This window comes from Erythrolamprus reginae, chromosome 1 (assembly GCF_031021105.1).
Source record: "Erythrolamprus reginae isolate rEryReg1 chromosome 1, rEryReg1.hap1, whole genome shotgun sequence".
NCBI lineage: Eukaryota > Metazoa > Chordata > Lepidosauria > Squamata > Dipsadidae > Erythrolamprus > Erythrolamprus reginae.
In genome coordinates, this window is record NC_091950.1 from 312,093,643 (window position 1) to 312,116,383 (window position 22,741).

A 22,741-nucleotide genomic window follows, 5' to 3' on the forward strand; every position below is an offset into this window, starting at 1 on the left:
TCTGTTTTGCTTTTAGTCATTGGATTTGTATTTTGTATTGTTGTTGTGAGCCGCTCCGAGTCTTCGGAGAGGGGCAGCATACAAATCTAATAAATTATTATTATTATTATTATTATTATTATTATTATTATTATTATTATTATTGCCACCATCGGTTCTCTGAACCACCAGTGGGTGCTGCTACGAACCATGGCGTACTGTTGCATATCACCACTTGTTCCAGTAATTAATTGTTCCAACCGTCAGGAAATTTCCTCTTAGTTCTAGGCTGCTCCTCTCCTAGATTAGTTTCCACCCATTGCTTCTTGTCCTCAAGTGCTTTGGAGAATAGTTTGATTCCTTCTTCACCTAATCATCCTTATTGCTCTTCTCTGCACTCTTTCTAGAGCAGTGATGGCAAACCTATGGCACGTGTGCCATAGTTCCCTCTAAGATGAGCAGTGAGCAATCGCTCTCTTAAAAATCATCATCAACTCAGAGTTTTCCAAACCTGCCCAGAAGCCGAGAGGGAACGAGTGAGAGGGAAAGAGAAAGAGAGGAAGAGAGGAAGAGAGAGAAACAGATAGAAAAAAGAGAGGAAGGAAAAGAGAAAGAAAAAGAATGGGAGTAAGGAAGAGAGAAAGAAAATCAGGGCATTTTTAGCTTCCAGGGAGCCTCCGAGGACATGCAGTTGTTAAGGCCGATGTCTTCAAACTTGGCAACATTAAGACTTGCAGACTTCAACTCCCAGAATTCTCCAGTCTTAAATCTTAAAGTTGCAAAGTTTGGGGACCCCTATGTTAAGGCATCAGGCCCGAAACTGGGAGACAGGGAGTTCTAGTCCCAATATGAGGCACAAAGCCAGCGAGGTGATCTTGGGCTAGTCACTTTCCCTCGGCCATAGGAAGGAGACAACCACAAACCAGTTTTTAAAAATCTCACCAAGAAAACTACAAGGACTTGTCCAAGCAGTCATCCAGAAGTCAGTCATGACTGAAAGGAAAGAAGGGAGGGAAGGAAGGAAAGCGTGCATACAACCGTAGTTAATTATTCTAGTCTTTCAGGGTAAAAGTCTACGGAGAGGGGCGGCATACAAATCAAATAAATAGATAGATAGATAGATAGATAGATAGATAGATAGATAGATAGATAGATAGATAGATAGATAGATAGATAGATAGATAGATAGATAGATAAATAAATAGAGAAAGAAAGAAAGAAAGAAAGAAAGAATAGCATAAATTTGATGAGAAGATCACTTACTAGGCACAATTGATCATTTCAGGGAATATTGGGATACCAATCATTGCCAGAGCAAAACCATCCACGACCAACATCAGAATGAAAAGCCAAAGCCGACTGTAAAATCATAAGCACAGACACAACATTTCATTTCAGCTGTAATTCATGGTATCTCTGCCATACGTCACTTATATTTAAAAGGCCACCCAGCTGACAGTGACTTTAGAGATTTAGAGTCCACCACTTCTTTTATCTCTTAAGTATCTTTCTCACTGGCTGCAATGACACCACACATGCTGCTTTCTGTTAGTTGGGACTGCTAGGTTAAACTATTCAGGTTTCATGTTGGTGCTACTAGGATTTCAAGCCATTTAAAAAATATTCTGTCTGAACTCTGGGTCACTTCAGTCAAAATCTGCCAATCAAAGTTTCAATTAAGATTGCCAGCTACTGAACAGAAGCCCTCCCTTACTGTTGGGCCCTCCCAATGTTTCATGCCCAGAAAATAATTGATAATTGTATGCACTCATAAGGATGCATTTAAATAAAGCTAAGCTAAATCTATACATACAGCATTAAAGTATCAAAATACACATGCATGCAGATATAACAACCAACTTTAAATAAATAAAATGATCCATTCTTGCACTTTTTTCCAGATTTGGCTCAATAATGTCTGAGGTAGGTACCGTTAAAAATGCATAATTCTGGCTTGACATGCATAAATTCACTGATCTAAAATTTTTCTTCTCAATTATTTTTTTTTTCTTTTTGTGAGCTACATTTCTTAGTACTGTATTTGGCTTTTTTGGGGGGTGGGACAGAATCACTGGTGCATCTTTTCATTAATTTTTCACGTCATCTAAGATGAGAGTTTCAGTCCACTTCCTAAAATAGCAGCAACAGAAGGAAACAGAAGGGAAGGGAATGAAAGAGACAACTCTGCCTTCCGTCCCCTGTCCTATTGCTCTCCTATATTTCCTAAACTTTTCTTCTATTCCTATATCTCTTCTTCTATTCTTTCATTGATATGTTCTATTACTATATCTTCTTTTCTATTCTTTCATAGATATATTTTACTATGAGTATCTCCTCTATAACCTTCATCATGTATTTTACTATGTGTGTGTATATATATATTTTGTATATGTATATATATATTTTGCCGAGAGGCAAAAAAAGGAGCTGTGATGTTCCTTCAATATACCAGGGTGATTCGACACAAAATGTAACCCTTCCCTGGTACAGAGCTGAAGGGATTGGATACTGTAGCCTAGAGGATAATTCTCTGCCTTACAAGGCAAAGGTTGCAGGTTCAAGTCCCAGTGGGTATGGCTAGCTGATGAGGCCAAAATAAGGCCGAAATAGATCTATCCTAGTCTCCCTTAATTTTCAAATTCAGCTTAAACATGTGACATATATATATATATATACACACACACATACACACACACACACACACACACACACTAAAACCCTCATTGGACTAAATAAATAAATAATAAATAATAATAAATAAACAACTCACAATAGCCAACTTGCCCATGACCAACTCACTGCAGTCAACTTGCTATGTGATAACTCACCATGGGCAGCTTGCCATGGTACAACTTGCTCAGAGGTGGGTTCTAAATCCCATTGCTACTGGTTGGTTGGTTTGTGTGCGCATGCCTGATGTTTCTACACATGTGCAGAACTTCCCAGGTGGGTGAATGGGCAGAACCTCCCGCCGCTACTACCAGTTCGCCAAACTGGGCCGAACCAGGAGCAACCCACTGCTGGACTTGCTGCAGAACAATTCAATAATTCAATTTAATTATTTAACCCAAAACATTATTTTAACTGTTGTCATTTTGTCCCTCCTTTGACATCTCTTCTTTAATGATTCTATTCTGCTGTTTCTTTGATAATAATGCAACTCTTGTCCCATGATGAGTTGGCTATGGGGAGTTGGCCTCAGTAAGTTAGCTGCTCCAAAGCGGCCATGGTAAATTGTTATAGACAAGGAAGGGTGATTATGCTAAGTTTTAAGCAAGTGACTCTCTGTATGTCAGAGAAATGTCCTAACCAATATGCAACTGGAACATCAGCAATAACAGTAGCCAAAACAGAGTTTAGAGATTAGTGATCCAAATAAGAGGGTGGTCTAGCCAATATGCACTGTAACTAATTAAAGTTCAAAGGTTTTTTCAGCAAGAACAAGAAATCAGACCGCAGTGCTTGAGCTGGCACAAGCTGGAAAACAGCCATTTATGCCTGAAGCAAGAAATAACAAGCATAGTTGCATTAACACTAGGCTGAGGACGGATAGAGGGTGACATTGTTTATTCCTGCTATCCAGAAACAAGGCTTGAGCCATCTGCCCTTAGAGTAGCATCTCCATTTCCAGACTAATCATCATAATTGTTAATATATTCCTATGCTATTGAAACTCAAAGCTGTCTAATTGCTATGGAGATGTGCTGATTTCTTCAAAAGGTATCTGCTGAGCTTCCATTTATGACCATTATTTCATTTGATATTACTACCGTGTTTCTCTGAAAATAAGACTCCGTCTTATATTTTTTTGAACTCTGAAACAAGCGCTTGGCTTTATTGCCATGCACTCAAAAGTCCAATGGGGGTCATTATGATAACAATACACAGTCCTTTCCTTATTGACTTGATGAAAAGAAAAACTTCAGATCAGGAAAATTGTCAGTGTCGAAGTTAGTGAAATAACTAAAGGAGGCGTAAAGGGGCATGCATAAACACACCAGCAGGCCTACCATCCCTGTCCTACTGTCCCCACTTATCTGAATTTATTTTGTTCATGTTTACATCACTAAGTGTTGTACCTCATGATTCTTGACAAATGTGTATTTTATTTTATGTAAACTGAGAGCATATGCACCGAAGACAAATTCCTTGTATGTCGAATCACGCTGGGCCAATAAAGTATTCTATTCTATTCTATTCTATTCTATTCTATTCTATCCCATTCCATTCCATTCCATTTATACCAATACCTGCTATCTTGCATATGTTCTGGCAAAATAAATACATAAATAAATATATCTTACCTTTCAATATGCAAAATGGGAGCAGGCCCTAAGAAAAAATAGCATAATGTGGTCAGAAAAGCTCCAGAGATTAGTAGCCACTTCCTTAATCTCTGTAAGAGAGAGAAAAAAAGAACTTGATTCTCCTCAAAATATCATATTTGAATCAATCGAATGCATTAATTCTATGAGTAGGGAATAAAGTGACATAACTTAGAAATCTCACATTAAATCATTTCATGTATTCAGTTTAACCAGTTTAATCTGAAACTAACATGTTCTTTTTAGAAGATGTAACCAATCCTCTGAAAGAGGTTACTTTTCCCTAAGAGCGAATAGTGACTAGGGAAAACAGTTTTTCTTTCTTTCAATGAAAGTGTGTCATTATTACCAAAAATAATTGAAGAGGATCAATATGGGTTCGTAAAGGGTAGGAAGATAAGTGAACCAATTAAAAATGCTACTGCTACTAAAAGGAAACTGGGAATTTTGCAATTAGATGTCTATAAAGCTTTTGATAAAGTTAACCACAGCTTTCTAAGTTACTGAGAGCCATGCTATTGCTATGAACACAAATGCAAGTTTCCATCATATGTATCAAATCAGAAATGGGACTTGACAAAGCAGCTGTCTAGTTCTTCCACACATTGTGAATATGTTGTATTACTATTTCTTACTATTTCTTGGCCGAGGAAACTCAGTAGGCAGAAAAATATCTTCATAGCTGATCTATGAGATTTGGTAAGATCCAATGTCAACACAAGGATTTCTATTACAGTGGTACCTCTACTTACGAATTTAATTCATTCTGTGACCAGGTTATTAAGTAGAAAAGTTTGTAAGAAGCATTTTTTCCCATAGGAATCAATATAAAAACTAATAATGCATGCGGTTAGGGAAACCATAGGGAGGATGGAGGCCCTGTTTCCTCCAGGAAGATTCCTAGAGAGGCCCCACAGATGCTTCTCCCTGCCTTTTCTGGCCCTGTTTCCTCTCAGGACATTCCTAGAGAGGCCCCATGGAGGTTTCTTCCTGCCTTTTCCAGTTACAGGTTTGGAGGCTCAGGTTTGTAAGTGGAAAATCATTCTTGAGAAGAGGCAAAAAAATCTTGGACACCTGGCAAATCTAAAGATGCTTAAACATTTAAATAAGGATGGGGTATGATCTTGTACTCACCGGCTTTTTATCACTTAGAAACCCAAGAAGTGGTGAAAATAAGGAATAAGGGAGTGCTAAGGCCAAAAATACCAATCCTACATATCCTACTGGCAATTTAAACTATAGAAAGAAAGAATACAATATTAATTCAATACAAATAGTCCTTAACTGACAACAGTTCATTTAGTGACCGTTTAAAACGGCATTGAAAAAATTGACTTAGGATTGTTTTTCACACTTATGACCATTTTTCACACTTGTTTTAAAAGGTATAATTTTGAGGCATGAACGTATTTATATTTTGGAGCCCATATGAGCCTTTGGCAATGCTAACTAGAATTACAATGTAGGATGAGACATCTAGAAATATTGCAACCAAAACTGCTAATATTTGTTACACACCCATGATTTATAAATCTTTTATCAAATCTTTTAAGATTAATGAGTTATTTTCAAATGGATAGGATGCATATAAAAATATTATTTTTCTTCCAAAATGTACCTACTTTTTCCAAGACAAATAATGACATTGTAGGATCCAGAAAGGCTATACTTGAACTTAGTCCAAATATATTTAGACAAAGGATTGCAATTTTTGGTAGAATAATTAGCTTCAAGAATGAATCTTTCTTAGGAACGGAATCTGAAATTTAAAAAGCATAGAATGTAAAATTAATTATTATAGTAACTAATCTGTACAAACATTTACACATTCAAAGGTATTAATCCTTAAGTCTATAGTCCTGAATTCAGATAAAGAAGGGGAAATAGACTTTCCCTGTTAATATCTAACCAGGCTGACATGCAAATTGAATTTATTAATTTGTACCATTTTATAAACAAAAATATGAATCTTTTAAAATATCAGTTATGAGCAGGATTAATGTAATAAGTCAGAAAATAGCATCATGTATACCAGTGTTTCCCAACTTTGGCAAATGGATATGAATAATAATAATCATCATCATAATTAGAAGTTCCAAGAAGTTCTAATAATAATTAGAAGTTTTTGCCCTAATATCACCTTCAGCCCGGCCCATTTATATGCATTTCAAATGCTAAAAGAACCTGCTGAATGTATTTATCAAAAATTTATCAATTTTCATTAGCAATAGTGCCGTTACAATTAATTTTCAACAGTATAGAAAATTATATCTACTACATTTTCCCGCAGAACACACCCATGTAAAATATCACAATTTTTTTTAAATTGTGCTATCATCGTCTCCCTTGTTTTTCATTGCTTTATCAGCTTTCTCTGAGGCATATAAGGGCAGAATGCCATTTAAGATAAAAACACACCGCTCAAAAAAATAAAGGGAAGACTTCAACAACACAATATAATTCCAAGTCAACCAAACTTCTGTGAAATCAAACTGTCCACTTAGGAAGCAACAGTCAATTTCACATGCTATTGTGCACATTCAACTTTGTACAGAACAAAGTATTCAATGAGAATATTTCATTCATTCAGATCTAGGATGTGTTCTTTGAGTGTTCCCTTTATTTTTTTGAGCAGTATATATTTTGGCACATATATAAATCAATTGCTGCAGAACTCGGGCATGCTTCAGAGCAGGAGTATCAAACTCAGGTTCATTGAGGGCCTCATCAAGGTTTGTTTGACCTTGGGGGACCGGGGTGGGCATTGCCCGAATTGCCTGTGATGGCCTGAGTACTCTGCCAGCGAAAACGGCCTTCCAAGCTCTATCTCAGCTGTGACAGACTCCTGAAACCCTCTGCCAGTGAAAATGGAGCTGTGGAATGCTGCCTGTGGCCCTTGCAAGATTCGTTTTCAGCTGTGATGGCCTCCTGCAACCCTCTGCCATTAAAAACGGCCCTCCCAAGCTTTGTTTTCGCTGGCGGAAACACTGAGAGCCAGTCCTTCACTGATTCCAGGACAGCCCCAGGAGCCAGATGTAAGCCCCCTGCATGCCAAATCCACTCCCTGCCGGGCCTTGAGTTTGACACACCTGCTTCAGACCGCACACAAATGTAACACCTGTCTGTAGTTCAGAAACTTCAGATCATGCAGAATGCGGCTGCGGGAGCAATCATGGGCCCCCGTAGGTACGCCCATGTTTCATCAACACTTCACAGCTTGTACTGACTGCCGATCAGTTTCCGGTCACAATTCAAAGTGTTGGTTATGACCTATAAAGCCCTACATGGCATCGGACCAGAATACCTCCAGGACCGTCTTCTGTCCCATAAATCCCAGCGGCCGATTAGGTCCCACAGAGTGGGCCTTCTCCGGGTCCCGTTGACTAAGCAAAGTCATCTGGTGGGGCCCAAGGGAAGAGCCTTCTCTGTGGTGGCCCCGGCCCTCTGGAACCAACTATCCCCGGAGATCAGAACTGCCTCCACCCTCTTTGCCTTTCATAAGTTGTTGAAAACTCACCTTTGCCGCCAGGCATGGAGAAATTGACACCTCCCCTAACTACTGTTTTATGTATGGTTTGATTGGGTTGTGTGATTATTTTATTAATAAGGGGTTTTTTTTAAAGTTGTTTTTAGATATTGGATTTGTACTCTGTTATTATTGTTGTGAGCCACCCCGAGTTCTTGGAGAAGGGTGGCATATAAATCTAATAAATTATTATTATTATTGTTGTTGTTGTTGTTGTTATTATTATTATTATTATTATTAATATTATTATTATTACCACTGACACCACCTTCTGCCGCAGCGTCTGGTGAGGTCCTACAGAGTTGGTCTCCTCAGGGTCCCATCAGCCAGACAATGTTGGCTGGCGGGCCCTAGGGGAAGAGCCTTCTCTGTGGGGGCCCCAGCCCTCTGGAATCAGCTCCCCCAAGAGATTTGCATTGCCTGCACCCTCCTTGCCGTCTTAAAGACTCATCTTTGTCACCAGGCCTGGGGTCATTAGATCTCTCCCCCTAACCAATGAATGTTTTTATTGTGATTAATCAAGTGAATGATAATGAATGTTTTAAAGTGTTTTAGGATTTTTAAGTGTTTTTAAAAAATTATTATTATTATTATTATTATTATTATTATTATTATTATTATTATTATTAATTAGATTTGTATGCCTCCCCTCTCCGTAGACTCGGATTAATTGGACTAGATGTATGTTTTTTATATATGTTGTGCGCTACCCCGAGTCCTCAGAGAGGGGCGACATACAAACCCAATAAATAAATAAATAATAAATTTGTTTTAAAAGGTTTTTTTAAAAGTTACAACAGCTGTAAAAAAAAAGTGACTTACGACCATTTTTCACACGTATGACTGTTGCAGTCTCCCCATGGTCACATGATCAAGATTTGGATGTTTGGCAACTGACTGATGTTTATGATGGTTGCAGTGTCCTGGAGCCATGGGATGCCCTTTTGCGATCATGTGACCAGCAAAGCCAATGGGGAAACCAGTTTCATTTCACAACCATGTTATTAATTTAATAACTGCAGTGATTCACTTAAGAAATTGAAAAGAAAGGTCGTAAAACAGGGCAAAACTCCCTTAACAAATTTCTTACCAACATAAATTTTGGGCTCAATTTGAAGGAACGAATCATCACTGAGCTAAACGAGACAAATCTTATGTTCCCTTTCCTTTCCCCAGTTGTAATAAGGAAGGCAGTAAAACCTCCACCTACTATAATTTGGTAAGATGTACATATTCAGCGGCAACATGAGCAGCATAACACTTCCAAGTACAATGAAAGGAATTTCATAGCCAAAACTTTGGTACAAAAATCCACCAATCGGAGGACCCAACACTAATCCCAATCCGGTAAAAATTTCAAGAATGCCCTAAAAAGAAAGAAGAAACAACCATACAGTTAGAAAGGATGGCTTTTTGGCACCGGAAGAAAACCATGGGCTTGGTGAATAACTCTGAGTCCTCGGAGAGGGGCGGCATACCAATCAATCAATCAATCAATCAATCAATCAAATAAATAAATAAATAAATAAAATTAAATAAATAAATAAATAAAAATAAACAAAATAAATAAATAAATAAAATTAAGTAAGTAAATAAATAAATAAATAAAATTAAGTAAGTAAATAAATAAATAAACAAACAAACACACTATCATTTATTAACAAGAGTACTATAAGAATGGACCAGAATATCTCCGGGACCGCCTTCTGCCGCATGAATCCCAGCGACCGATTAGGTCCCACAGAGTTGGCCTTCTCCGGGTCCCGTCGACTAAACAATGTCATTTGGCGGGTCCCAGGGGAAGAGCCTTCTCTGTGGCAGCCCCAACTCTCTGGAACCAGCTCCCCCCGGAGATTAGAACTGCCCCCACCCTCCTTGCCTTTCGTAAATTCCTTAAAACCCACCTCTGCCATCAGGCATGGGGGAATTGAGACATCTCCCTGGGGCCTATACAATTTATGTATAGTATGCTTGTGTGTATGTCTGTTTTAATAATGGGGTTTTAAAATGTTTTTTTAATTATTAGATTTGCCATAAATTGTTTTATTTTGTTGTGAGCCGCCCCATTTTAAAAGAGCCGGTCATTATTGTGACTGATTAAAATTCTGCAAAACAAAAGAGCATCCTGCTTCACTGACTTGCTGTGCCATTTTAAAATAACAGCTTCACCGGCCTTCTGTGGCTTTTTTTTTTTTTGGGGGGGGCGTTTATTATTTTTTCCTTCATACACTTTAATACAATGCCAAATATCTTCTAATTCCAGTACAATAAAATGCAGTATAGTGATCCCTCGTTTTTCGCATGGGATGCATTCCAAGACCACCCATGAAAAACAAATTTCCGTGAAGTAGAGGAAATATTTTTTTTATGTATTTAATGAGCATTTGGACTTTTAAAACCCACCCTTTGCATTAAACAGTCATTCTATAATGTTTCTCAGCTGGAACTACATGTGATATCCTACCAGTTTCTTTAATAGAGTACAGTAGAACTGTAGAATAACTTTATGAATTTTTAATGGATTTAAAATTTTCAATGGATTTAAGCCGCCTTTGAAAACCCGTGAAGTAGTGAATCCAGAATTATAATATGTTATTATAAAACATAAAGTAACAAGCAGAGTCTACGTTACTCATTTTACTCTGAGTGGCTCTCCACAGTGGTACCTCTACTTACAAACTTAATTTGTTCCGTGATCAGGTTCTTAAGTAGAAAGGTTTGTAAGAAGCAATTTTTCCCATAGGAATCAATGTAAAAGCAAATAATGGATGCGATTGGGGAAACCACAGGGAAGGTGGAGGCCCTGTTTCCTCCCAGGAGATTCCTATAGAGGCTCCACAGAGGCTTCTCCCTGCCTTTTCCAGACCTGTTTCTTCCCAGGAGATTCCTGGAGAGGCCCCACGGAGGCTTCTCCCTGCCTTTTCCTGTTACAGTTTCGGAGACTCGGGTTTGTAAGTGGAAAATGTAAGTTCTTGAGAAGAGGCAAAAAAATCTTGAACACCCGATTCTTATCTTAAAATGTTCGTAAGTAGAGGCGTTCTTAGGTAGAGTTACCACTGTATTGTCATTTAAAATGTTACTGTTTGTTCAGCACTTAATGCTTAAGTGCAAATGTTTGATCTTTTAAAACATTCTTTCTAGGATCCTTAGAGAGTACTTTTCTGAAGTGTGAAATAAAAATAGAATAAAGTAGAAACTATCAGCAAGCCAGGGAGCCTTGTGTTACTATTAGTATTACTACTGGTATTATGAAAATTCATTAGAGCTACCCTCTCTCATAGACTCTGCACTTCTTACAAACACAAAAACATTGCAAGCATTTAAAAACATACAGCACCACAGGCAGCCTGGACCAAAATAATCATAGTGATAACAACTAGGCCAGGAATCCCACAAACACACATTAACCCCAGGCCCGACAGCAAAGCCAGGTCTCATGAGCTTTCTGGAACCCCAAGAGAGATGGTGTTGTTTTATCTCTGAGGGGATGTTGTTCCAGAGCATGGATGCTGCCACAGAGAAGACGCACTACATGAAATCCATAAGAAAACAATGTTTAATAAAAGGGATATGGAATGTATATTCTTTACCAGAACATATGAGGTGGGAACAGAGATGGATTATTTGAGGGATTGTCACAGAGAAGAGAGGATTAACTTCTTCTCTGAAGCACAAGAGGGTAGGACAAGAAGTAATGGGTGGAAGCTTGTAAAAGCCAAACTAGAAGTAAGAAATAACTTTCTGACACTGAAAACAATCAATGGACTATCTTGCCTCCTAGAATTGTGGGTGCTCCATCACTCAAGGTTTGCAAAAAATAAACTGGACAATCATTTAACTTGGATGGTGTTGTGATTCAGTCTGAGGCTCCTCAGGGAACGGCTGGAACTCTGCTGGCTCCATGCTCAGAGGGGGAGAACGAGGAACAGGAGGAGGAGGAGGACCAGGCAGACGGGGAAGAGGAATGTCTGGACGAGGAGGAGGGAGAACAGCCGGAGATCCCCAGGGGGGAGCTCTCCCCAGCGAGTAGCCTGGAGTCATTAGATGAGAAAGCACAAGCCATCATAGATATGAGGCAGAGAAGGGCAGCACAAAGAAGGGGACAATTAGCCAGGTATTTCCATCCCTAATAGGCAACAGCTGGGTTTGGGTGTGGTTCTCCTTAGAAAAGTTGAAAAGGCAGGCCCGCCCTTCCTGTATTGTGGAGAGTTATCTTTTGGGAGTCCTGTGACCTTGCTTCGATCCTTGGCGTCTCTGATTCTGGCTTGTGGCCTCGAAGGCTGAAAACTTGGGGGAGGCGTGGGTTTTATTATCTACAGTGGTGTGTGTGCCAGCAAGAAGCCTGTTGTATTGTCTGGCCGTCCTGACTCTTCTGTGAAGCTTCATAGCATTCCAGTTTGTAAGAACAATTTTTGTTATCTGTGTTTGTTTTCAAAGATATAAAATGACTTTGCTTTTTACCAGCGTGTCTGGATACTCTTTTTAGTTGGTGTTGACGTCTGGGGGAACCCAGACAGAACAGATGGTATAGAGCCCCTGCCTTGAATAGGGATTGAGTTGTCAAGATCTCTTTCTCCCCTATGATTCTATATTCTAAATGCTCATTACTATTTAGATTGCTGCATTTTATATTAGGTGTAGGCCCTGGATGATGGGGTTCATTAAAACCATGAAAGCAAAAGGACTGCATTGGCTGCTGATTGGTTTCTGGACACAATTCAAAGTGTTGGTTATAACTTATAAAGCCCTACATGGCATCGTACCAGATTACATGCGGGACCGCCTTCCGACGCATAAGTTCCAGTGACCGGTTAGATCCCACAGAGTTGGCCTTCTCCAGGTCCCGTCAACTAGACAATGTTGCTTGGCAGGACCTAGGAGAAGAGCCTTCTCTGTGGGGGGCCCGACCCTCTGGAACCAGCTCCCCCCAGAGATTCGTACTGCCCCCACCCTCCTCGCCTTCCATAAGAGTCTAAAGACTCATCTATGCCACCAGTCTTGGAGCCATTAGACTCTTCCCCCCTGGCCGACGAATGATATGTATGTTGTTGTTGAGTGGGAATGATTGATTTTTAATATAATGGGGATTTTAGATTAGATAAGTGGGTTTTATATTAATTGGATTTAGGATTTGTATTGTACTGTTCTTTTTATATGTTGTAAGCTGCCCCAAGTAAGTAAGTAAGTAAGTAAGAAGTAAGTAAGTAAGTAAGTAAGTAAGTAAGTAAGTAAGTAAGTAAGTAAGTAAATAAATAAGTTCCACCCGAAGTAAGCAAAAATCTATAAATGAAACAACTACTTGTTATTAAATAGATGTATGAATAAGTAAATTTATTGAGGAGCCATCTTAATAACATATTTTTCAATTAATAGACTGTATTAAAAGGCACAAGCTTTTGTGAGCTTATCAGATGTGGTTTCATTCTAGTGGGAGTTTAATTTTTCAGTCTCTTCACCAGCTCCTTGTAGCTTGCAATGCCCTTATTGCTATTCCTCTCTGTTATTTTGGTAACCAATTTCCCAAATCCTCTCATCTGCTAAAGACGGAAAATACCATATTCGCCAGGATGCAGAGCAGGGCTGTCAAACTCGCAGCCCATGGGCCGGATGAATCACATTCCGGTGGTGATGGGCTACCTGTGCAGATGATCCTGTGCAGTAATGGGCAGCTAAAATTTCTATTGCCACACTGTGGGTGTGGCTTATTTTGTAGGTATGGCTTAATGGTCATGTGACTGGGTAGGAGTGGCTTGCTGGCCATGTGACAAGGTGGGAATGGCTTGAATGATCATCATTGTTCAAGTGAACTGTTAAGTCCTCGACTTACAACCCTACCCGTGTCGCTCGCTGGGCTGACAATTGCTTCGTGTTTCTCGCGCACTCCTTCCTGGGTTCCCCCCCGCCTCAGGCTGGGTAGCTAGGCGAACGGGTGCTGCCAGAAGCATAAATGCTGCCAGCACCACTTCCACCCATGCCTTCTGCTTGCACCTCAGGCAGGATGTGGCCGCACACAGCTGGAGGGGAGCCAAGCAGGAGAGAGGGAAGCTCGTCCAAGGCCAGGAAGGAGGAAAGAGGAGAAAGGGAGCACAGATGTAGCAGCAGCAGCAGGGGGAAAAAGGAGAGCTCTGAGCCGAGACCAGTAATCCAGGAAGTGACAGCCGCTGATCAGCTGGAGCTGTGCACTCATCTTCATTTCTGCTGGTGGAACTGTGTTCCACCCCATCCTGCCTGCTGCCCACCCCTGATCCCGTGGCCTGGGCTCCTCCCTGATGGAAGCCGCCATTCCCCAGACACCGGCAGAGGTTTTTGCCCCTCCCGCATCTCGGCAGCTGGAGAAGCTCTGAACGCGGGGCTTGCCTGGGATCCTCCCTGCCTGTAAGAGACACACCGTTCCTCTTTGAAGAAGTGGGAACACATGCATGGGGTGGAGGCGCACGCATGCACAGTGAGGGCTTTGCATGTGTGTATGCACAGTGTGGGGTGCATGCGCAAGGGGAGTGCGGAGGAATGTTGCACACGCATGTGCACAATTGGACCTTTGGCAAACAATGCCAAAAAGGTTCGCCATCACTGCCCTAGATCAGGGATAGGCAAAGTTGGCTCTTCTATGACATATGGACTTCAACTCCCAGAATTCCTGAGCTAGTATGTTTGGCTCAGGAATTCTGGGAGTTGAAGTCCACAAGTCATACAAGAGCCAACTTTGCCTACCTCTGCCCTAGATGATTTCAGATAGGTGGCTGTCCAGTCTTTTATTAAAACCTCCAGTGATGAAACACCTACAACTTCTGAAGGCAAACTGTTCCACTGGTTAATTGTCCTCACTGTTATGAAGTTTCTCCTTAATTCCTGGTTGCTTCCCTCCTTGATTAATTTCCATCTATTGTTTTTTGTCTTGCCCTCTGGTGATTTGGGAAATAAGTTGACCCATTTTTCTTTGTGGCAGCCCCTCAAATACTGGAATACTGTTATCATGTCATCCCTAGTCCTTTTTTTCTCTAGAGTGGCCATACCCAATTCCTACAACCATTCTTCATATGTTTTTGTCTCCAGACCCTTAATCATCTTAGTTGCTCTTCTATGCCAAACTATGCATCCAAAGTATATAATATATTAGAAATGTTATTACACATACACTACATGGGCATTATTCTAAATTACCATTGACCTGGCTTTGTTCCTTAGCATAGCTAGGATGATCTCCTCCCAAATCATCCCATATTACATGGTTTTGATTGGCTTCATACATACCAAAACTGTAGCTACGTTTTGTGGGAAAGCATTTACGAGAATAGAAAATGAGGCTGTTGCTGCAGCAGCAAAACCAATGGCATCCATTGCTCGGACCAAAAAACACAATCCTATAAATATTGGCCCATCAGGTGCTCTGTCCAAAAATCTAAAGAGAAAGATATAATGAATCAGTCCACATCTTAAAGCAGAGAATCCTGCTTTAATAACAGATGCTATTTAGATAGATGTTAAAGTTGTAGTATATGGACTGGTTCAGCTGGACTGGCTTAGCAGTATTCTACTGCAGAATAAAATAAAAGTACACTGGTACCTCTACTTAAGAACTTAATTAGTTCCATGACCAGGTTCATAAGTAGAAAAGCTTGTAAGTAGAAGCAATTTTTCCCCATAGGAATCAACATAAAAGCAAATAATGCATGCAAACCCATTAGGAAAGAAATAAAAGCTCGAAATTTGGGTGGGAGGAGGAGGAGGAAGAAGAGGAGATGGGCAGTCACTGCCAAAGGAAGAAGGTGAGGAGAGGGGAATAAAAAAAAATCCAAAACTTTAAAGCTTAAAAATAAGAGGGACTCTGAGGCGTCGAGGAGGAGCACACGCCTCCCATACACACAGCGCGAGGCTGTCTCCCGTACACTATGCCAGAGAGAGAAACCCAGGTTCCTCTGCCAGCCCAGAAAAGCCCGAGGTGGCTGGGGTTAAAGGGGAAATGGCAGGAAACTGGCCGGGCCTTTGTGCCTCTCTCAAATTTCCTGGGAAACTTTTTCAGGCTTGGGTTCTTAAGTAGAAAATGGTTCTTAAGAAGAGGCAAAAAAATCTTGAACACCTAGTTCTTATCTAGAAAAGTTCTTAAGTAGAGGCATTCTTAAGTAGAGGTACCATTATAATTTGTATTTTCAGTTATGTTCCAAATCATAGAAGTACAGTAATACCTCGTCTTACGAACTTAATTGGTTCCGGGACAAGGTTCATAAGGTGAAACGTTCATAAGATGAAACAATGTTTCCCATAGAAATCAATGGAAAAGCGAATAATGTGTGCAAGCCCAACACTCACCCCTTTTGCCCATTACTGCCAGCATTCGGATCCTTGTTCAGGGGCGGGTGGTGGCGGGGGTGGATGTGACATTCCCGGTGTTGCTGCAGCTTCTCAAAGGGAAACCGCTGCCGCCGCCACTATCTTCTTGTCTGGCAAGAGGGATGGAATCCGCCGGGACATGGCAGCCCCACCCTTTGGGAGGATGGGGCTGGAGCAGAGGGGTGGCTGCAAAGGGGCTGGCTCGGCAAAAGCGCTCCCAGTGAAGAGGCTGTGAGAGGGTTTTCTCCGAGCACTTCGGGAATGCCTGCCCCGTCCCACTCACAGCCCCTTCGCTGGGAGCGCTTTCGTCCAAGGCTGTCAGCGAAGGGGCTGCAGGAGAGGTGGGGCAGGCATTCCCAAAGTGCTCGGAGAAAGCGCTCTCGCAGCCGCTTCGCTGGGAGAGCTTTCGCCGAGCGCTTCCAGAATGCCCGTCCTGCCTCTCCTGCAGCCCCTTCACTGACAGACCTGGATGAAAGCGCTCCCAGCGAAAAGGGCTGCGAGAGGGGCAGTGCGGGCATTCCCGAAGCCCTCGGCGAAAGCGCTCCCAGTGAAGCGGCTGCGAGAGCGCTTTTTCCAAGCGCTTTCTCCGAGCGCGGAATCATGGCAGGGGCTGTAATCAAATGGGAAATCCTGGCGGTGACAGTCCCAAGGCAGGGAAAGCCCTGCAGCAGTTAGAGAGTGCACGCGCAGTAAAGAGAGCCCATGCACCCAGGCTCGGGTTCGTAAAACAAAAATGGTTCTTAAGACAAGGCAAACAAATCATAAACCCCGGGTTTGTATCACAAAAAGTTCGTATGTAGGGGCGTTCGTAAGACAAGGTATCATTGTACTAATAAACATTGCATCCTGCTAAATTTATCAGGGTCAAGTTAATTGCCTGAGATTTACAGTCTAATATCAAAAGGAATGGAGGGAAAAAAACTACTGTACTTCCATTTTTCAAAGGAATTAAAACAATGAACTCCAGAGATTACTCATCCTTTCAATCAGCGAGTCTGGTTTATAAAAATAAAAAACAAAGTAGATACACATGCTAAAATAAAATAGCCAAAGCAACACAATGAATCTTTTAGGAAAAAATGGTGCATAAAACATATCTATACTCACCCAAAGAGAATTGTGACACATCCAGAGACAAACATGCCAGCAATAAACATAAATTTTGCTCCAATCTGTACAAGCTGTAAATTATTAAAAAATAAATGATTGTTTTGGAAACTTTCTTATTCAAAAACAAATGATATATTGACATAGCTACATCTGTAAAATTATACAAATCAATCTAGTTTTACACAATGAAATAAACTAGCGCAATTAACTGGTCTTTGCTAACAGTTCATACATTAAAAATGACCTAATGAAACTGTATGAACTATTGTAGTATCAGTATTGTAATAATGCTTATGATCACCAAGGTTTGTTGAAAAGATCTAGAAAAAGTGACTGACCCATAAAATATTTCTTAAATGTTAAATGCATACCATGCATCTAATTCTAAATTTACAGCAATTGGTCCTTATGTTGCTGAAGCATAATGGAAAAATCTTGAAATTTTGTAAGAAATACAAAATACGGAAATACACTCTGGTGGGCACTTTTGATATTTTTATGTTGAAGATGTACGCATTAAATGGCTACAAAGGGGGTTATGCCTATTTACAAAATGGCTGTCATTCTGCAAGGCATAACTACTGAAACACAGGCCATTTTCTATCACTGTAGCTTTGTTGTTTGATTAAAGATTCCAAAGCTTTAAAAAACCCAACTCTAATGTTCTGTAGTTTTAAAAAGTTTTAAAAGCCTTAGTTTTGATTGTCAGGACACTGAAAAAATTATTATGTTATGTAGAAAATATAATAAAGGTTTTAAGTTTATCAAAACAGCTGAAAGCAGAACAGATTTAACAGATTGACAGAATTGGAAGGGACCGTGTAGGTCATTCAGTCCAACCACCAGTGATGAAGCTCCCACAACTTCTGAAGACAAGCTGTTCCATTGGTTGATTGCTCTGACAGAAAATTTATCCTTATATTTAGGTCGAATCTCTCCTTGGTCAGTTTCCATCCTTTATTCCTTGTCTGGCCTTCAGGTACTTTGGAAAATAGCTTGACCGCCTCTTCTCTATGGCAGCCCATCAAATATTGGAACACTGCTATCATATCTCCCCTGGTCCTTCTCTTCACTTGACTAGCCATGCCCTGTTCCTACAACATCTCTTTGTATGTTTCAGTTTCTGTTGTGTAGACTCCTGTTCAGTTTAGGGATTTTTCAGATTCTGATTCAGAAAAGTGGTTAGGAATTAGTGGTAGGGCCTGATTTAGAGGCAGAAGAAGTAGGAGACCAACCACAAAACGTTTCTATGGGTTCAGATTCAAGTGAAGGAGAAGTAGATGCTAGATGGGTAAATCCTTATTTCAGACGCTTGCAGAGGCGAATAGAGCAAGTGTCAGGGAAGAAATATTAAGGAGAGGAATGGGTTAATTAATTAAGTAATTAATTCATCACGTCCGGGTGTCAGAGGAAGAGAAGAGTTGAGTTGTCAATCTGCCATTGAGAAAAATGGAGGTTTTTTCAAGCAGCTCCGAATGTAAGCTATGCCTTGTGTGCTTTTTAAGACACTGGGCTAGCTCTGACTAACTATAAATCTTAGAATGACTTGTGGAATGTTTTAATGATTTTGATGTTGCCTTGCATACCGAAGTTTAAGATAAGAGATTAGCGGTGCATGCTGAGATGATTCAGTGTGGAACAAAGGAAAGAAAAATAAAGACGATGTGGTGTTTTATAAATATATGCATTTAGCAATCCTTTATTCCAATTATCAGTGGCCTTAGCCGGAGATCAGAACAGTTTCCAGTCTCCTTAACATCCTGGTTGCTCTCTTCTGCACTTTCTCTAGAGTTTCAACATACAGTATTTTTATAGTGTGGTGACTAAAACTGGATGCAGTATTCTAGGTGTGGTCTTACTAAGGCTTTATTGCTGAATTCAATCTTTATTGATTAGCCCTTGGGCTGTTTCAAAGTTCAGAATTCCAGAAACAAATTATTACTAACATTTGATAAAAGCAATTTAAAATGGAATTGGATAAAATACACTTTTAAATGAAATTGGAGTAAAATAAAATTAAAAATCAAATTGGAATAAAATACAGTAATTTAAGATATAGATAAAATACAACAAATTGTATTTCGGTGTCATTCCTACAATTTACCCCAATCAGACTCACATATGTAGGTCTTAACCATTTTTCTTAAGTACTTAAGTGACCAAAACATGATGCAATATTCCCGGTGTGGTCTCACTAAGGCTTTATAGAGTACCTCACTTGAGATACCTAGCTTGATCTTGATTGTATTCCTCTATTAATGCAATTTATGATTGAATTGGCTTTTTTGGCTGCCACGGCACATTATTAGCTCATATTTAATTGCTTGTCCACTAACACTCCAAGATCCCTCTCACAGTTTTTCTTGCCTAAGTGTAAGGCCTTACTTTTCTCTACATTGAATTTCATTTTGTTAGATAGGACCCAGTGATCAGGTCTGTCAAAATCCATCTGGATCTTGAGTTTATCAGTCTGCATTGGTTGCCGATCAGTTTCCGGTCACAATTCAAAGTGCTGGTTATGACCTATAAAGCCCTTCATGGCACCGGACCAGATTATCTCAGGGACCGCCTTCTGCTGCACGAATCCCAGCGACCAGTTAGATCCCACAGAGTGGGCCTTCTCCGGGTCCCGTCAACTAAAAAATGTCGCTTGATGGGACCCAGGGGAAGAGCCTTCTCTGTGGCGGCCCCGGCCCTCTGGAACCAACTCCCCCCAGAGATTAGAACTGCCCCCACCCTCCTTGCCTTTCCTAAGCTACTTAAAACCCACTTCTGCCGCCAGGCATGGGGGAATTGAGATACGCTTTCCCCTAGGCCTTTACAATTTTATGCATGGTATGTCTGTATGTATGTTTGGTTTTATATTAATGGGTTTTTAATCGTTTTTAGTACTGGATTATTATTGTACGCTGTCTTATTATTGCTGTTAGCCGCCCCGAGTCTCTGGAGAGGGGCAGCATACAAATCCAATCAATCAATCAATCAATCAATCAATCAATCAATCAAATAAATAAATAAATAAATAAATAAATAAATAAATAAATAAATAAATAATCCTCTAAGGTGTTGGTTATTCCTGTCAGCTTAGCATCAGCTACAAATTTGGTAAATTCCCCTTCTATCTCATTAATCAAAGTGAGTCATTTAGTTCTGGACAGCATCTCTAGAGATGTTCTTAAGATTCCAATAGATATATATATAATGAGGCAATTGTTCATGTTAATTAGCGCAGTTTTATATAAAATTTAAGACCAAAGCTGTAATTGTACTATGAAATGGATCCAGTGAAACAGGAAATATAAGAGCATGCATCTTTCTTAGAAACTTCTCATTTCAAAAGAAACAGTTATGAAACTTTGATTATCAAAGATGGTATGGCCAATGCCATAAAATTACTGGGTAGCAGGGCCAAAATTTTCAAAACTTAAAAATTTGGATGTGGGAATATTTTTGTTTTTCTCATACAAATTAGATACTGTATGTTGGTGCCCAAGATTATTTCTTGCTTTACGTGCCAATTTTATTATATTTCCTTGGTTTCCTCTGTTATGTAAACTGCCAGAGTTATATATTCCCTTTGTAAACCCAAATATTGCCATAAGATGGCAGAAATATAACTTTCAATTAATTATTATGATTTGCAAATAATTGTATAAGTCCATAAGTGGGATCCCTATGATTTCTGGTGGAATAGGGATGGGGTAGTGCAACTCTCTGTATTCTGATGGATTCTCACTGGTTTTGATACCATCAATTATACTATCTCACTAAGCTGTCTCTAAAGTTTTGGATTGAGAAGCCTAATGTTTCTCTTCCTTCCTGAAGGAATGACCAAGTCAGTGGAGAATGGCGGGAAAAGATTGACAACCCCCACCCCCAGGTACCTCCAGTATGGGGGTTGCTACAAGGGTCATTGTTTTTCCTACTCTGATTCATAAGTGCACTGGTGTGCCTTTCGTCCCCTGTCCAATTGTCTTTCCTTTCTCTCACTTATCATATATATTTTCTTTCTTTCATATATCCTCTCCTCTAAGTTCACTTTTACCCTTATATATATTACTACATGTCTATTTTTCTTCCTATGTATTTGTGTATTGGACAAATGAATGAATGAATGAATGAATGAATGAATGAATGAATAAATAAATAAATAAATAAATAACATCTGCATGACATCATTGGATGAGACCATCTATTGACATGGAACCAGGTTTCAACAATAAACCGATGATATCCAATTGTGCATTTCAACTGCCAGTTAAATAAATAATATTGTGAAGTCCTATGCAGCTGAACCACTGCAATGAACTCTACATTAGGCTGCCTTTGAAGAACATTTGGAAGCTAAGCTAATCCAGAATCTAACATCTTGAGTAACTAAGGATGCATTTTAAAGCACTCATATAAGATTTCTGCTACTGGACCTGTAAACTTTCAGGTAGAATTCAGCATCTTGGTTGTCATCTTTTTAATTTTGGGCTTGTGTAACTTAACTTTCTCTCATTAACATCTGCCTGCCAATAGCAATACCACTTAGATTTAGACTTATACAGTGATCCCTCGTTTTTTGCGGGGGATGCGTTCCAAGACCACCAGTGAAAAACAAATTTCTGTAAAGTAGAGGAAAGATATTTTTTTATGTATTTAACGACTATTTGGACTTTTAAAACACATCCTTTGCATTAAACAGTCATTATGTAATGTTTCTCAGCTGGAACTATGTGATATCTTACCAGTTTCTTTAATAGAGTACAGTAGTACTGTAGAAGAATTTTAAATGGATTTTAATTTTTTAATGGATTTAAGCCCCCTTTGAAAACCCGTGAAATAGCGAATCCGCAAAAGATGAACTGTGAAGTAGCGAGGGATTACTGTATAGCCCTTCACAGTGCTTTACAGCCCTCTCTAATCAGTTTACACAGTCAGCATATTGCCCCTAACAATTTGGGTCCTCATTTAACTAACCTTGGAAGGATGGAAGACTAAGTCAATCTTGAGTTTGGTGAGATTTGAACTGCCAAATTTCAGACAACAGGCAGTCAGCAGAAGTAGCCTGTAGTACTACATTCCAACCATTGTGCCACCACAGCTCATATAAGTGTCCTAGTGATTAGAATTGTCATCTTAAAGTATGTGATCAGCCACTAGTGGCTGATCACATACTTTAAGATGACAATTCTCTGGAATAATTCCATCCTCTGGAATAATATTTCCTCTGATGTGAGAGCAATCTCTACCTTCTAGGATTTTTTTGAAAATGTATACTTGGCTATATAGGAATTGGGGCTAGGCTGTTGTGTCTGCCTTCAATTCGAAGGATTTGGTCTTTATTCTTATCATAAATATTTTAGTTATAACTCCTTATTGTTTTCAATTTTAATTTTTCATCATAATTTTTCATCTGTAATATATATTGTGCAGCTATATTATATACAAAGATGGTGATGGGGGAAGGAAAATAATTGAAAATTTT

The 22,741-nt window shown here is 39.7% G+C and overlaps 1 protein-coding gene across 2 annotated transcripts in view; it reads right to left on the reverse strand.

Moving 5' to 3' along the window:
• Window positions 1-22,741, reverse strand: part of SLC18B1 (solute carrier family 18 member B1) — a 46,406-nt gene that overhangs the window by 13,410 nt on the left and 10,255 nt on the right. For both annotated transcript variants that reach the window (XM_070739862.1, XM_070739853.1), the window contains exons 4-10: window positions 17,266-17,339; window positions 15,082-15,229; window positions 9,041-9,197; window positions 5,927-6,063; window positions 5,439-5,540; window positions 4,284-4,375; window positions 1,243-1,338 (exon numbers count right to left, since the gene is read on the reverse strand). In XM_070739862.1, the coding sequence (XP_070595963.1) occupies window positions 1,243-1,338; window positions 4,284-4,375; window positions 5,439-5,540; window positions 5,927-6,063; window positions 9,041-9,197; window positions 15,082-15,229; window positions 17,266-17,339 (806 nt within the window). The remainder of the gene's footprint in view (window positions 1-1,242; window positions 1,339-4,283; window positions 4,376-5,438; window positions 5,541-5,926; window positions 6,064-9,040; window positions 9,198-15,081; window positions 15,230-17,265; window positions 17,340-22,741) is intronic.